This window comes from Pelodiscus sinensis, chromosome 25 (genome assembly GCF_049634645.1).
Source record: "Pelodiscus sinensis isolate JC-2024 chromosome 25, ASM4963464v1, whole genome shotgun sequence".
Lineage (NCBI taxonomy): Eukaryota > Metazoa > Chordata > Testudines > Trionychidae > Pelodiscus > Pelodiscus sinensis.
In genome coordinates, this window is record NC_134735.1 from 23,526,775 (window position 1) to 23,539,569 (window position 12,795).

At 40.4% G+C, this 12,795-nt stretch overlaps 1 protein-coding gene across 2 annotated transcripts in view; it reads right to left on the reverse strand.

The window, feature by feature from the left end:
• The window catches only part of KDM1A (lysine demethylase 1A), a 140,424-nt gene that overhangs the window by 106,925 nt on the left and 20,704 nt on the right, over window positions 1–12,795 (reverse strand). For both annotated transcript variants that reach the window (XM_075908909.1, XM_075908908.1), the window contains exon 2: window positions 5,235–5,400. In XM_075908909.1, the coding sequence (XP_075765024.1) occupies window positions 5,235–5,400 (166 nt within the window). The remainder of the gene's footprint in view (window positions 1–5,234; window positions 5,401–12,795) is intronic.

Below are 12,795 nucleotides of genomic sequence, written 5' to 3' on the forward strand. Positions count from 1 at the left end.
TGGCGGAACTCTCTAAAACTTTTGCTCATAGAAGATATGCTTCTACGACTAGATGGTTCTGTCATTACATCTCAGCTCCCAAGTGCAGGAAGCAGTGGAATGATCTGAAGTTATCTGAGTAGTCTAGATCACCACTGAGGCACCTTCAAAGCAATGCTTCAATGCAATCTCCCAAGACCCAGCAGATCCTAAAGGCCAAACAAATCTCCTATGCTCAACGGAAAAGATTTCTGAAGCTCCCAGTGGCTAAAGGGACAGTAGCGTTTCTCAGGTCATGAGGACTGAAAGTGACATCCTCAAATAGATCACACTGTTTTACTCCCCTGTGGTACAGAACACTGGTTAAGACTGTTCGTTAGGCTTGGGGGATCTTTTTGTAAAACTGGGATACAGTTTGAAGTTCTTAGGGAGCCTCTGGCATCCTACCATATAAATTTAGCAAATTACCTCCCACGCCAAATCGAACCTGATAAGATGTATGATAAGTCAGATATTTGCATCCTTTTGTATGTTAAAAATGCACTCTGAACTCCACAACATCCCACATTTACACAAAATAAAAATGGAAAATAGGAAATAAGGGAAGGGAAATCTGAACTATAAAGTACTCCACAGAAGTTACTATCCATACTGAAAGCTTTAGCAAAAATACAGGACTAACAAGATGGTTCATTAGATGATGAGCTTTCGTGGGCCAGACCCACTTCCTCAGATCAAATAGTGGAAGAAAATTGTCACAACCATATATACCAAAGGATACAGTTAAAATTTTTTGTATCTCTATCCTTTAGTGGAAGAAAATTGTCACAACCATATATACCAAAGGATAGAGATACAAAAAATTTTAACTGTATCCTTTGGTATATATGGTTGTGACAATTTTCTTCCACTATTTGATCTGAGGAAGTGGGTCTGGCCCACGAAAGCTCATCATCTAATGAACCATCTTGTTAGTCTTTAAAGTGCTACATAGTCCTGTATTTTGTTTCAGCTACACCAGACTAACACGGCTACATTTCTATCACTATTCTGAAAGCTTTAGGGCACTTCAAGTTCCAATGTGATCAAGAGAAAGGCTCTTAGGAGAAGGGTTAGGTAGCTACACATACACTTTCACTCATATGAAGAGGATGAAGTGGTTGGGGGGGGGGGGGGTTGGGTGTTTTTTTTTTTTTTTTTTAAAAACACTTGCTAGTTTGCCAGACTGACTATCATTGGGGAAAGTCTACTGAATTTTTATACCCACTTCTAATTTTTTAGGAGAGACTGAGCCAAAAGTTATATGAATGAAAAATGAGCACTCATAGGTTCTAATCAGAACTGGGGACCTACAGTGCTCATAGCTCCACAACCACAGTGAGAAAATGCCACTAAAGCACAAAGTTTATTTTCATATCAAGACACACACTCATGCCTTGTGTACATTAGGAATTTGATCAATCTCTTGCAGGCCCTGGCTGTCAGTCATCAGTCTCTCTGAACTGGTGCTGACAACATGAGTAGATAGAACAAAGATGTTTTCAGTACTACTACAGAATGTGCGATGCTTTGTATTTACATGTACTACAGTCAACTGTTTTCAATACCAGTTCAGAGAGGCACTACTGACTTGCACTTTTAATAGCAAGCCAATTACTGAGCACAGATGTGGCTTAGAGTTACTGGAATACAGCTCAGGTTTCAAAATATATTTCTGACAAGCAAGTAGATGTACTGTAAATCAGAGAAATGCCTATTATCTCACAGTAATGAACTGAAATGGACAATCCTTGTCAATATCATATGGTTCCAGCTGAACAAACGATGTAAAGAGCAGACTACAGTATTCAAAAGCCTCTGCCTCTTGGGATAGACGGGGAAGGAGCACAATTTTCTGAAAAGCAGCGAGGGAGAAAGAGGCAGAATCCATTTTAATTTTGCTATTGTTTTTCTTACATATACAAGAGCAAAGTACCAGTCACCCATAGTATTCAAATAAAGGCAGTGGAAAGCAGCAAAGGAGACTTAAAATTCCATGCTCAGTTTAAATTTAAGAAGAAGAAGAAGGAAAAAAAAAAAGGAAGGAGGCAGACCACAGAGCAGTCATTGTGGGCAAGTGACTGGAGCAAATTTAATCTTGCTCTCTCTTGGCAAGCAGCAGCTATACACATTACTTATCACAAACTAAAAAGACTGACAGACGAATAGACAAATGGGGTCTGAGTGGGAAGAGAAGCCATGGGAAGTGGGGCAAAAAGGATAAACTCCAAATTGATGAAGGCAGGGATGAAAAACAATAAAGGTTGCTTAATTTAAAAGGAGTTTAACAGTATTCAAGAACTGACATAATTTAACAGACATTTAGATTGTTAACAGAAAAACCTGTACTCTCTTCTCTCCCCCCCCCCCCCATTCTTTTCAATTGTTCTCCAAAGCGGAGTAGCCAGCAAAGTGAAGTTAAGCTTCTAATACAATATTTTTAAAGTTACTTTAATTAAATATGCCTCTGAACACTGTTTTATAATACTGAGGGTCTTCCTTGCTAAAGCTTGAAATTTCCGAATGCTCTGAACATTCTCCCAACCAGGGCCATCCCATCACATCCTAAACAAAGCCCAAAGCGTTACTACTTAGTAAGCTCTGTTACCACAGAATGTAGGGTCTTGTTACTTGATTTTACTATCTCTAGGGACAACAATGTAAACAAATAACTAGGTTGTAAAATAGTTTTTGCTCTTAAATTAAAAGCCATTGAATGTTATGTTTGCAAAACTGACATTTGTTAAGAAATACAAAATGTTCTTACGGTATCACCAACTTGTTCACTTCTTATCTTGGTTATCTATACATAGTATTATAAACCAATTATAACCAAAATAGAATAGAAAACGGGTCATGCAAAGTAGCCAAGTTAACCATGAGGCAGAAAATAGATTCTACGTTTTCTGATTTTGCAATATTAATCTATCATTGTACTTTCTGCATTTATATAATAAAAAGGCTTAAGGAATTTAATATTCCAATTAAGCTTTAATTCCATGCTTCACTAAGAATGGGAAGAGACACATTTTATCACAATGAGTAAATCTACACTAGAAAAAACTATCAATGCAATGTGGAATATGAGTTTGCTGCTAGTACTGTTTGGATGAAGAGTTTTCAGCAAGTCTACACCCTCAAAGTAACAAATTTTCTCATTTTTAAGTTTGCTGTATCCTAACAACTGAAGAGACAAAAACTACACTGCTCAGCAAAATGCACGATTAAACCCATTTTACAAATATAAAAGCAGAAAGGCTCGAGATTGGATATGAGAAGAATCTCTTTTAGTAAGTCTTTTTTCCTGAAACTCAGATGTGTCAAGGTTTTTTACATGGTCCAGGGGCAGATAATACAACAAAGGCAGGACAAAACAGCCTGGAATGTAGCATGTTTCAAAAACAAGATACATCTAATGGTCCAGCTATACTATACACTACTGGTGATAGCATGTAGTGTATGTGTAGCTAGCTGCCACAGTGAAAATTTGCCTGCTTTCATGGTGTCATCTGAAGCTACATGTCTTAGTGAAAAGCTCAATAGCAGGGAAGCATGGGGAAAGACTACAGAAGCAGCTAAAAATAGCAGCATCAACACAGAAGCAATGGCTTAGTATACAGAAAGCAAGTGAGACAGGGTAGATACTCACACACTTACATACACCCTTCACAATACAGGGCTATGTAGCTCTTTAAAGACTAACAAGATGGTTTATTAGATGAGCTTTCGTGGGCCAGACCCACTTTCTCAGATCGATCTGAGGAAGTGGGTCTGGCCCACGAAAGCTCATCATCTAATAAACCATCTTGTTAGCCCTGTATTTTGTTTCAGCTACACCAGACTAACACGGCAACATTTCTATCACTATACACCCTTCAGGCATTTCTTTATTTGCTTAAGCCATGCTTCACTGGCTATACTACTAAGCATACCTATAATGGGGGAGAAGGGGAAACCTATGCAGGTATCAAGTATCAGAGGGGTAGCCGTGTTAGTCTGAATCTGCAAAAGCGACGAGGAGTCCTGTGGCACCTTATAGACTAACTGAAGTGTAGGAGCATAAGCTTTCGTGGGCAAAGACCCACTTCATCAGATGCATCTGACGTACACTTAACTACCAGTATATCCCTTACAGATGCTTTTGCCTGAAAAATTAGGAATGAGACAGGACACAGAAAGCAGTCACTCAATTTCACAAATACAAAATCTAAGAACACAAATTCCCATTGCTAAAGGAGACATTTCACCTTACCAAAAGGCAGGAAGGAAAGCAATCAAGTTTATGCAAACAGTATCTTGCCAGAAATAGAAGAATACAAACCTACAAATTTACAGTTTAAGGCATCAAGAAACCATAGTCTAATATCAAATTAGTCCAGGGAATTCTCAAACTTGATTATAACGTGATCCCCTTCTGACAACAAAAATTACCACATGACTCCAGAAGCCTGCCAGAAGCTTCCCCAGGCCAGAGGGCCAAAGCCCAAACCGCACTGCCCTGGCCAGCAGAGCCAAAGCCCAAGCGTGAACCACACTACCCTGGGCAGAGGGACCAGACACAAACCCAAGGGCTTCAGCCCCAGGTTGGAAGCCTGTAACATGAGCCCTGCCATCCAGGGTGGAAGCGCTCAACCAAAGGCAGTGTGGTTCAGCTTTGGCCCTGGTCAGTAGGGCTTGGGTCTGGAGTGGTACAGCTTGGGCTTCATGCCTGGGCCCCAGTAATTCTATCACTAGCCCTGTTGACTCCATTACAACTGGGTCACACCTACAGCATGAAAATTACTAAATTAGTCTAATCTCCAGCATAGCACACACCAAGAATTCACCCAATAATTTCTGGCATCTTTTCCTGTAGAGAAACAAACAATGAATATTTGCAGCTAAACAGATGTTGAAAAAGCTACTGGCACAAGTATTTGCTTATCCAGATCATCATTTAAAGACAGAACAACCAGTGCTAAAGATGCAGTCTTGTCATGCACATTTCAGTATGTGGTCTTGTCATGCATATTTATATAAGATCAGAACATGGCAATCTGCTCTTATGTATCTGTGTAGCCTCTTTTCACACGGAGACCAGCTGAGAAAGTTTCACAGAACATTTTTCTAAATGATCTAAAAATCAGGGTCATGATACTGTATCTGAATGACCACAAGTTTCTGCAGCTGAAACAATGCAAATATTACATTGTTAGAAGAGTTGATTCTCCACTCACCAGATGGCTCTTCTGGTTCGCTCTCATTCTCTTCTTCTGGAGGGGCTGGAGGTGGTGGTGGTGGCAGCTTTTTCTCTTTCTCCGCTTTAGCATTTCTCTCCTCCTCGGAATAATACTCATCTTCAGAGAGGTTTGCAAGACTCTCATCCATCTCCCTGTACTCCACCTGCAAAACAGCACAATTACATGGTAAGCACCACAGAACAAGATAATGGGTTTTAATACCAAAGCAAGCACTGGAAACATCAGGGCTATGTCTACACTCGCGGCTTCTTGCGCAAGTACGGCCATTCTTGCGCAAGAATCCGCAGAGCATCCACACTGGCTGCCTGCTCTTGCACAAGGAAATTTACAGTACGGCGTGGTAAGAGAGGGCTTCTTGCGCAAGAGCTACACTCTTTTAACAGGTGTAAGCCCTCTTGCGCAGGAGCTCTTGTGTAAGAGGGCAGTGTGGACGCTCGGCAGGGATTTCTTGCACAAGAAAGCCCTATGGTTAAAATGGCCATCAGAGCTTTCTTGCGCAAGAGAGCGTCCAGACTGCCATGGATGCTCTTGCATAAAAGCACATCTCCCACACGGCAGTGTGGACGTTTTCTTGCACAAGAGTTCTTGCACAAGAACCCTTGTGCAAGAAGCCACCAGTGTAGACATAAGCCTAAGAAACTATTCATGAAAATTCAGTTTGAAGTGGTGATCCTTTTAGTCTTACGTACTTCCAAGAAGATAGTTTCGCAATAAAAATTTGCCAGCTTGTGACAGTTAGAGAACCATAGCAAACAACTAAAAGATGTCATACCTGCCTCTACAGAATTGAGATCGTGAATCCTTGAGAAAACCTCCTGGGAAGGCTCCCAGAATGCCCACTAGAGAACATGGGATATTACCCTGTTACTACTTCTTTGAAAAGTACTCCAAATAAGAATCCCTCTATTACAGCTGATTGTTAAGAGTGCTAGTGAAAGTGTAGGCAGTAACCCAAAGTTTCCTTGGAGCATGAAGCAATGGCTATTATCAAATGAAGTTTTTCTGAAGAAAAACCATGCCTTTTTTATTTTTAAACTAAAAACCACTTAGTGAAAACAGAGCACCTAATGAAAAAACTGAAGCCCAAACTCAAATGAGCAAGTGAAAACTGGAGGAGTTGATATCCAAGAAATAAATTAAAAGACAGGAGACTGGGAAGCTTCACTTACAGGAAAACAGAAAACTGTTAATGAACAGGACACAGATTTAAGAGCTCTTTGAATATCAAGTTGCGAATAGGACTTTAATGGCAAAAGACATGCATCTATGTGGCACATTTGATTAGCTCACTAAAATAAAAAAAGCTTCACACCTTTGAGCTCAAATAACTACTGCATGTGTCTTGTAATGCTCAGAAAAAGATAGCAATGAATTCAGGATTCAACTACAGCATCACTTCCATCCCTATAAAACTTAGATTTCCTTACTGACTAACGCTCACAGATATTTGAGTGATTAAAAAAGGAACTTGCCAAGACCATGAATACCACAACACAGGGAGCTTTCAAGTATGTTAGATTCATTCATGGTTGACAAAAGTCAATGAAAATCTTACCGTTATCGTCTTTGGACTCCTGAAAAATGAATAAGAAGGGTAGTTGTCAATAAGCTAGGTATGGAAAGAAGAAGATTATGGTTAAAGGGATCATTGGGGTCTGTTTATACCATGTTGCAAGCCTTTTACATTCACAGAACTGGAAATCCTTCTGGCAGATTTCTTTAAAGGTAATTTCCATGGTGCTAAAATAGCATAATTCATAACATTAATACAAAGATAAAGAGGCCTCATACCAAGGCTGTAATGCAATAACTTATGTTTCAGGCCCTTTTCCTACTACAGAAGTTAGGATAGACTATACAGGCAGTCCCCGAGTTACGCAAACCAGGGAGACGGAGCAAAGCCGTGGAGGACGCGGGCGGTCCCGCCACCCGTGTCTCCCTGGTCTGCTGGGGGGAGGGCGGGGTGCAGCTAGTGCCCCACCTCCCCTCTCCCCCCCAGCAGACCAGGCTTTTCTTGCCTACGCCTGGGGTAGAGCAGCTGGGGCGCTGCCGGGTTGGTCCCGCAGCGCCGCTCCTCGGTGCTACTGTACCAACCCAGCAGCACCCCAGCTGCTCTGCCCCAGGCGTCCTGATTCAGCCGCTGCTGGTCAGTTTCAGCAGTGGCTGAATCAGGACGCCTGGGGCAGAGCAGCTGGGGTGCTCCAGTAGCGCTGAGGAGCGACGCTACTGGAGCAACCCAGCAGCACCCCAGCTGCTCTGCCCCAGGCGTCCCCAAGTCAGCCACTGCTGAAACTGACCAGGGGCTGACTACAGGAAGCCCGAGGCAGAGTTGCTCTGCCCCGGGCTTCCTGGAATCAGCCGCTGATCAGTTTCAGCAGCAGCTGACTTGGGGACGCCTGGGTTTCTTAAGCTGAATCCGTATGTAAGTCAGAACTGGCGTCCAGATTCAGCCGCTGTTGAAACTGATCAGTTTCAGCAGCGGCTGACGCCAGTTCCAACTTACATACAGATTCAACTTCGGAACAAACCTACAGTCCCAATCTTGTACGTAGCCTGGGGACTGCCTGTATTCTTACCATTAGAATACAGCAGCTGAAAATGTAGAAATGGTGTGTGGGTGGGTGTACAGGGAAGGAGGGGGGCGGGCTGACTCAAACGCTATGCCTCTAGGTCTCTACTGTTCTAGAATCCATGATGTCTGGAAAAGGCCTTTCAGACTAGGAGAGTGAAAAGCACACTTGGTAACTGATCATTTGTGACTAGACATGCAATCTTATGTGATGGGTCACTGATTCTGCAGCGGAACTGAACTGTATGCCAGCATGGGTAATGGGGCTTTCTGAAATTGTCAAAAATACTTTTGTATCAAATACTCGGCCTGGGAATATACATCAACCCTATCTAAAGTACAGAGAAAGCAGTCGTTGCTACAGTCAGTTCAGTGCCAGCAGCACAAGAATGGTAGCTCTTTGCTCAAGTGAAAGAGTCCCAAGGGATAAAATGAGGGCTGTATACTAATTAGGGATGTTAAATATCAGTTAATTAAATAGTCGAGTAACCTCATGAATATAGGCTCCGTGGGTAGGGCTGGTAGCCAATTCACTCCACCTCACTCCCAAGGAGCCTCGACACTCTGTGCTGCTGCCTCTGTATCAGAGGCAGCAGCACTGGGTGCTAGGCAGGAGCTGGTCTATGAGGGGAGCCAGTTAAAAAAAAAATCAGCTCCCCTCATGGACCAGTTACCTGTTGCCCCATACTGCTGCATCTGATAAAGGCAGCAGCCCCATCTAGGAGGAGTCTGAGCTCCCAGACCCGGCAAGAGCCAGAACTGAGCCAGGTTGCCTGCCCACCTGGCTCCTAATACACTTTAATGCCACAGCAGGGGTAGGTCCTGGAACCACTGCAAGCCAGAACTGAGCTGTGCTGCTGGCCAACCTGCTAAAAAATGAACTGGCTCCGGGGAGGGGGAGGATGCATGTAGTCTACAGCGATAACCTATAGCTTATTTGTTAATGAGTGAATCAATTACACTATTACATCCTTAATACTAACTGACTTAACCCATCTGAGACAGTATCTTTCTCTAGGTATGAGAGTGCTGTATCTTGAGTTGACAGCTGCTGTGGGCATGAAGTTACCATGTTGCTTCTTCATCCAAGGCTGGATAGATCTATGGTCACTACATAATGAGATACTGGAATTTGTAAGTCCAGCACTAGTAAGAAATTCCCAAATGGTCAAAGAGGATTTTAGGTCAACCATCTCTAGGAATCAATGCAGACCACTTGGTACCCTTCTTCCATCTGGGATCTACGTGCCCAAGAGCTGTTTCATATGGAAGCATGGCATATGTACTATAGTTATTGGTAGCCATATGTAGTGATGTGAGGTGAGAATATTCTCCGAGAACAAGAATATTCTGAGAATTATTATTTCCTGAGAATTTTTGAGAATTTTCTAATTTTTCATTTCCTCTTGAAATAATATATTATATTCAACTTTTACAACACCCTGAATGTTAAAGAGCTTTCGTGATCATTCAAGATAGCTTGAGAACGTTATAGAATTTTCCAGAATGTTATGGAACTTTCTAGAACATTCATGAGTCAGGAATTCTGTCTGTTATGGAACTTTCTGGAAGCATCACAAAAAGTATATAAAGATATAACACATGTATTCTCTTTTGTGAAAGGTGTCATTGTGTCTTCATCAGTATGAAAAGAAGAACTAAGCCTAAAAGTGATGTGTGGGATGATTTCCTTCATAAAAACAGTTAAAGACAAAGTGTTATATGAATGTAAGTACTGCAAGGCTGAATACATCAGAAATGCGACACGGATGAGATAGCATATTTCCAATTGTTTGAAGATTCCTGCTTACATCAAAGAAAAGACAACAAAATTCTCAGAGTCCAGAAGCAGATCACCTCAACCATCAACATCTACAGAACACTGTGATAGTGAATTTACATCACCACCTTCCACATCTAGTTCAGCCAAGGTGTGTGACTCTAAGTTGCTACTTTGATTCTATGAATGAAACTGAAAAAGTTTTGGATGAATTTTTTGCACAATCTATATTCTCATTGGGATCACCTCTTTCACTGGTTGAAAATGAAGACTGGATTATTTTCATGCAAAAATTAAGATCATCTTACAAGATGCCATCTAGATACACGCTTTCTAACAAACGTTTGGAAGCTGAATATCGACATGTTGATGCTCTTATAAAAACAAAAATTGCTGAAGCCTCTTCTCTTGCACTGCAGTGTGATGACTGGAGCAACCAAATAAATGAATCTGTTATAAATTTTATTATATCAATACCGCAACCAGTATTTTACAAGACAGTGGCAACCGATGTTGAACGGCATACTGCTGAGTATATGGCATTCCGTATGGAAGAAATAATGACAGAAACAGGCACTGAAAAAATTGGCGCCATTGTCACGGATAATGCTGCAGCAACAGTGAAATCCTTATCCATGTTTAACAAGAAATACAATCACATTGCTATGTACATTTTTGCTGCTCACACACTAAATTTGTTAATTTGTTAATCAGTAACTTTATCTGTTCAAGAAACTGAAGCTACCTGTAAAACTATTGTGAAGAAAATTAACAAACTGCAAGTTTTACAAGCTCATTTTATTGAATTTCAAAAAGAGAAATAAGTCAAACTTGTGCACTTAAATTGCCAGTTAAAACAAGGTGGGGTTCCATTTTTATCGTGTTTGAAAAGCTTACTGGGAAAAAAAAGGTCTTAAAATGCCTTGCTGTCCATGAAGATTTACAGACTAAACTGAGCAAATGTACCAGGAATTCAATCCTGGATGAAGATGTATTTTAGGTAGGGGTCCAAAAACTTCATGCACTGATAATTCCTGTTGTTAAATGGATCACACTGTTTGAATCTGACCAGCCAAAAAGGAGCAAAGTTCCTGAACGTTTCAGGGAATTAAGCGATCATTTTGATAGGCTACTTCCTGAAAGTCCACCTACCAAACAAGAAAACAGTATGTGATGAAAAGTTTTGAAAAAAGAAAAGATATGGCTCTAAAAGACATTCACTATGCTGCAAATATTCTAGATCCAAAATTCAACAGTGAGTGCCTTACAAGAAATGAATACAAGGAACTGAATTAATCAATTAATTAGTCACAGGAACGTATGGCACTGATCACTCAGCAAAAGTCATTGCAGAGCATCGTGCTAAAGAACGTTTTTTTGGAAAATCATATGTAACAAAATCAGCTGGCTCAGTAGATGCAGTAACATAGTGGAAAAGTATTTGCTATGGATCAAAATTAGGGAAAGCAGCAATCAACATATTGACTATGCCACCACCAACAGCAGCAACTGAAAGAAGTTTCAGTACTTACAGTATCATTCATAATGCAAAAAGAAACGCTGACATTCATAGCCCAAAACATAAAGCTTCTTAAAAACCCAAATGATGCTCCATTGAAATCCCCAAGAGAAAAAAGAAAACAGAACCAAAGAAATGAGGAAGAAGAAACTGATGATGAAGAGAAAGAAGAAGTCAAAGAAGAGGATATGTATGAGGAAGAAGAAGAAGGAGACAGAAAGATATGGGTCAGATTCGGAAAGTGCAGATTCTGATTAGACTTGTATTCAATCCAGAAAGTTAAAAATATTTGTATCCTGCAATAGAAGATTTGTAATAAAAGTTCTAGTAATTTAAACCTGCCTTTTTTCCTTTACTTTCCCAAATTTTCATTTTAACAATTGGAAGCTTTCATGATTATTTTACTAAAGACAGACATTATTTAAATAGTAACATTCTTTAAAAAAAACCTATTTAACAAGTATTTAAGAGAAAATTCTCAAAAATTCTTGCATTGGAGAATATTCTCAAGAAATTCTCGGGAATAAACTGTCCGAGAATGTTAACATCACTAGCCATATGTCTCCATAAATCACAGCATTATCTAAGCTATCAATTACTGGGCCCATGAAAATCCTCTCAGCTTTACTGATATCCTGGATCCAAGGCAGAAAGCATAGATGAACCATATCAAGTCAATAAACTCTCATGCAGTTGTTTACAAACAAGTTACTTTATCTGTACAGTTTCTTGGGCTGCTTTCATCACCTTTCACAAATGCATTAAGTAACTGACTGACATGCATCACATGTGGCTCATTACAGATGTACCCAAACAAGTAGCTTATAAACAAGGGACCTTCAGGGCCCCTAAACAAACTGATACTTAGACATCTCCAGAGTATTATTTTATCAGCCAATCCCACTAGATGCAGAAGTACAAATCAGCTTCTGTACCTAAAGATTGGAAGATAGCAAATGTGACACCAATATTTTAAAAGGTCTGTAGAAGCGATCCCAGCAATTACAGACCAGTAAGTCTAACGTTAGTACCCGGCAAATTAGTTGAAACAATAGTAAAGAAGAAAATTGTCAGACACATCGATGAACATAATTTGTTGGGGAAAAGTCAAAATGGTTTCCGTAAAGGGACATGCTGCCGTACTAATCTATTAGAGTTCTTTGAGGGGAGGGGATCAACAAACATGTGGACAAGGGGATCCAGTGAATATAGTGTTTTAGTTTTCCAGAAATACTTTGACAAGGTCCCTAACCAAAGCTCTTAAGTAAAGTAAGCTCTCATGGGATAAGAGGGAAGGTCCTCTCATGGACTGATAACTGGTTAAAAGACTGGAAACAAAGAGTAGGAATAAATGGTCAGTTTTCAGATTGGAGAGATAACTAGTGGCGCCCCCCCAAGGGTCTGTACTGGGACCAATCCTATTCTACCAATTTATAAAAGGATTGGGAGAAAGGATTAAACAGTGAGGTGGAAAAATTTGCAGATGACACTAAACTGCTCAAGACAGTTAAGACTAAAGCAGACTGTGAAAAGCTTCAAAAAGATCTCACCAAACTAAGTGACTTGGCAACAAAATGGCAAATAATATTTAATGTTGATAAATGTAAAGTAACACATTGTAAAAAAATATAAAAAAATCACCCCAACTACTCATACAATATGATGGGGG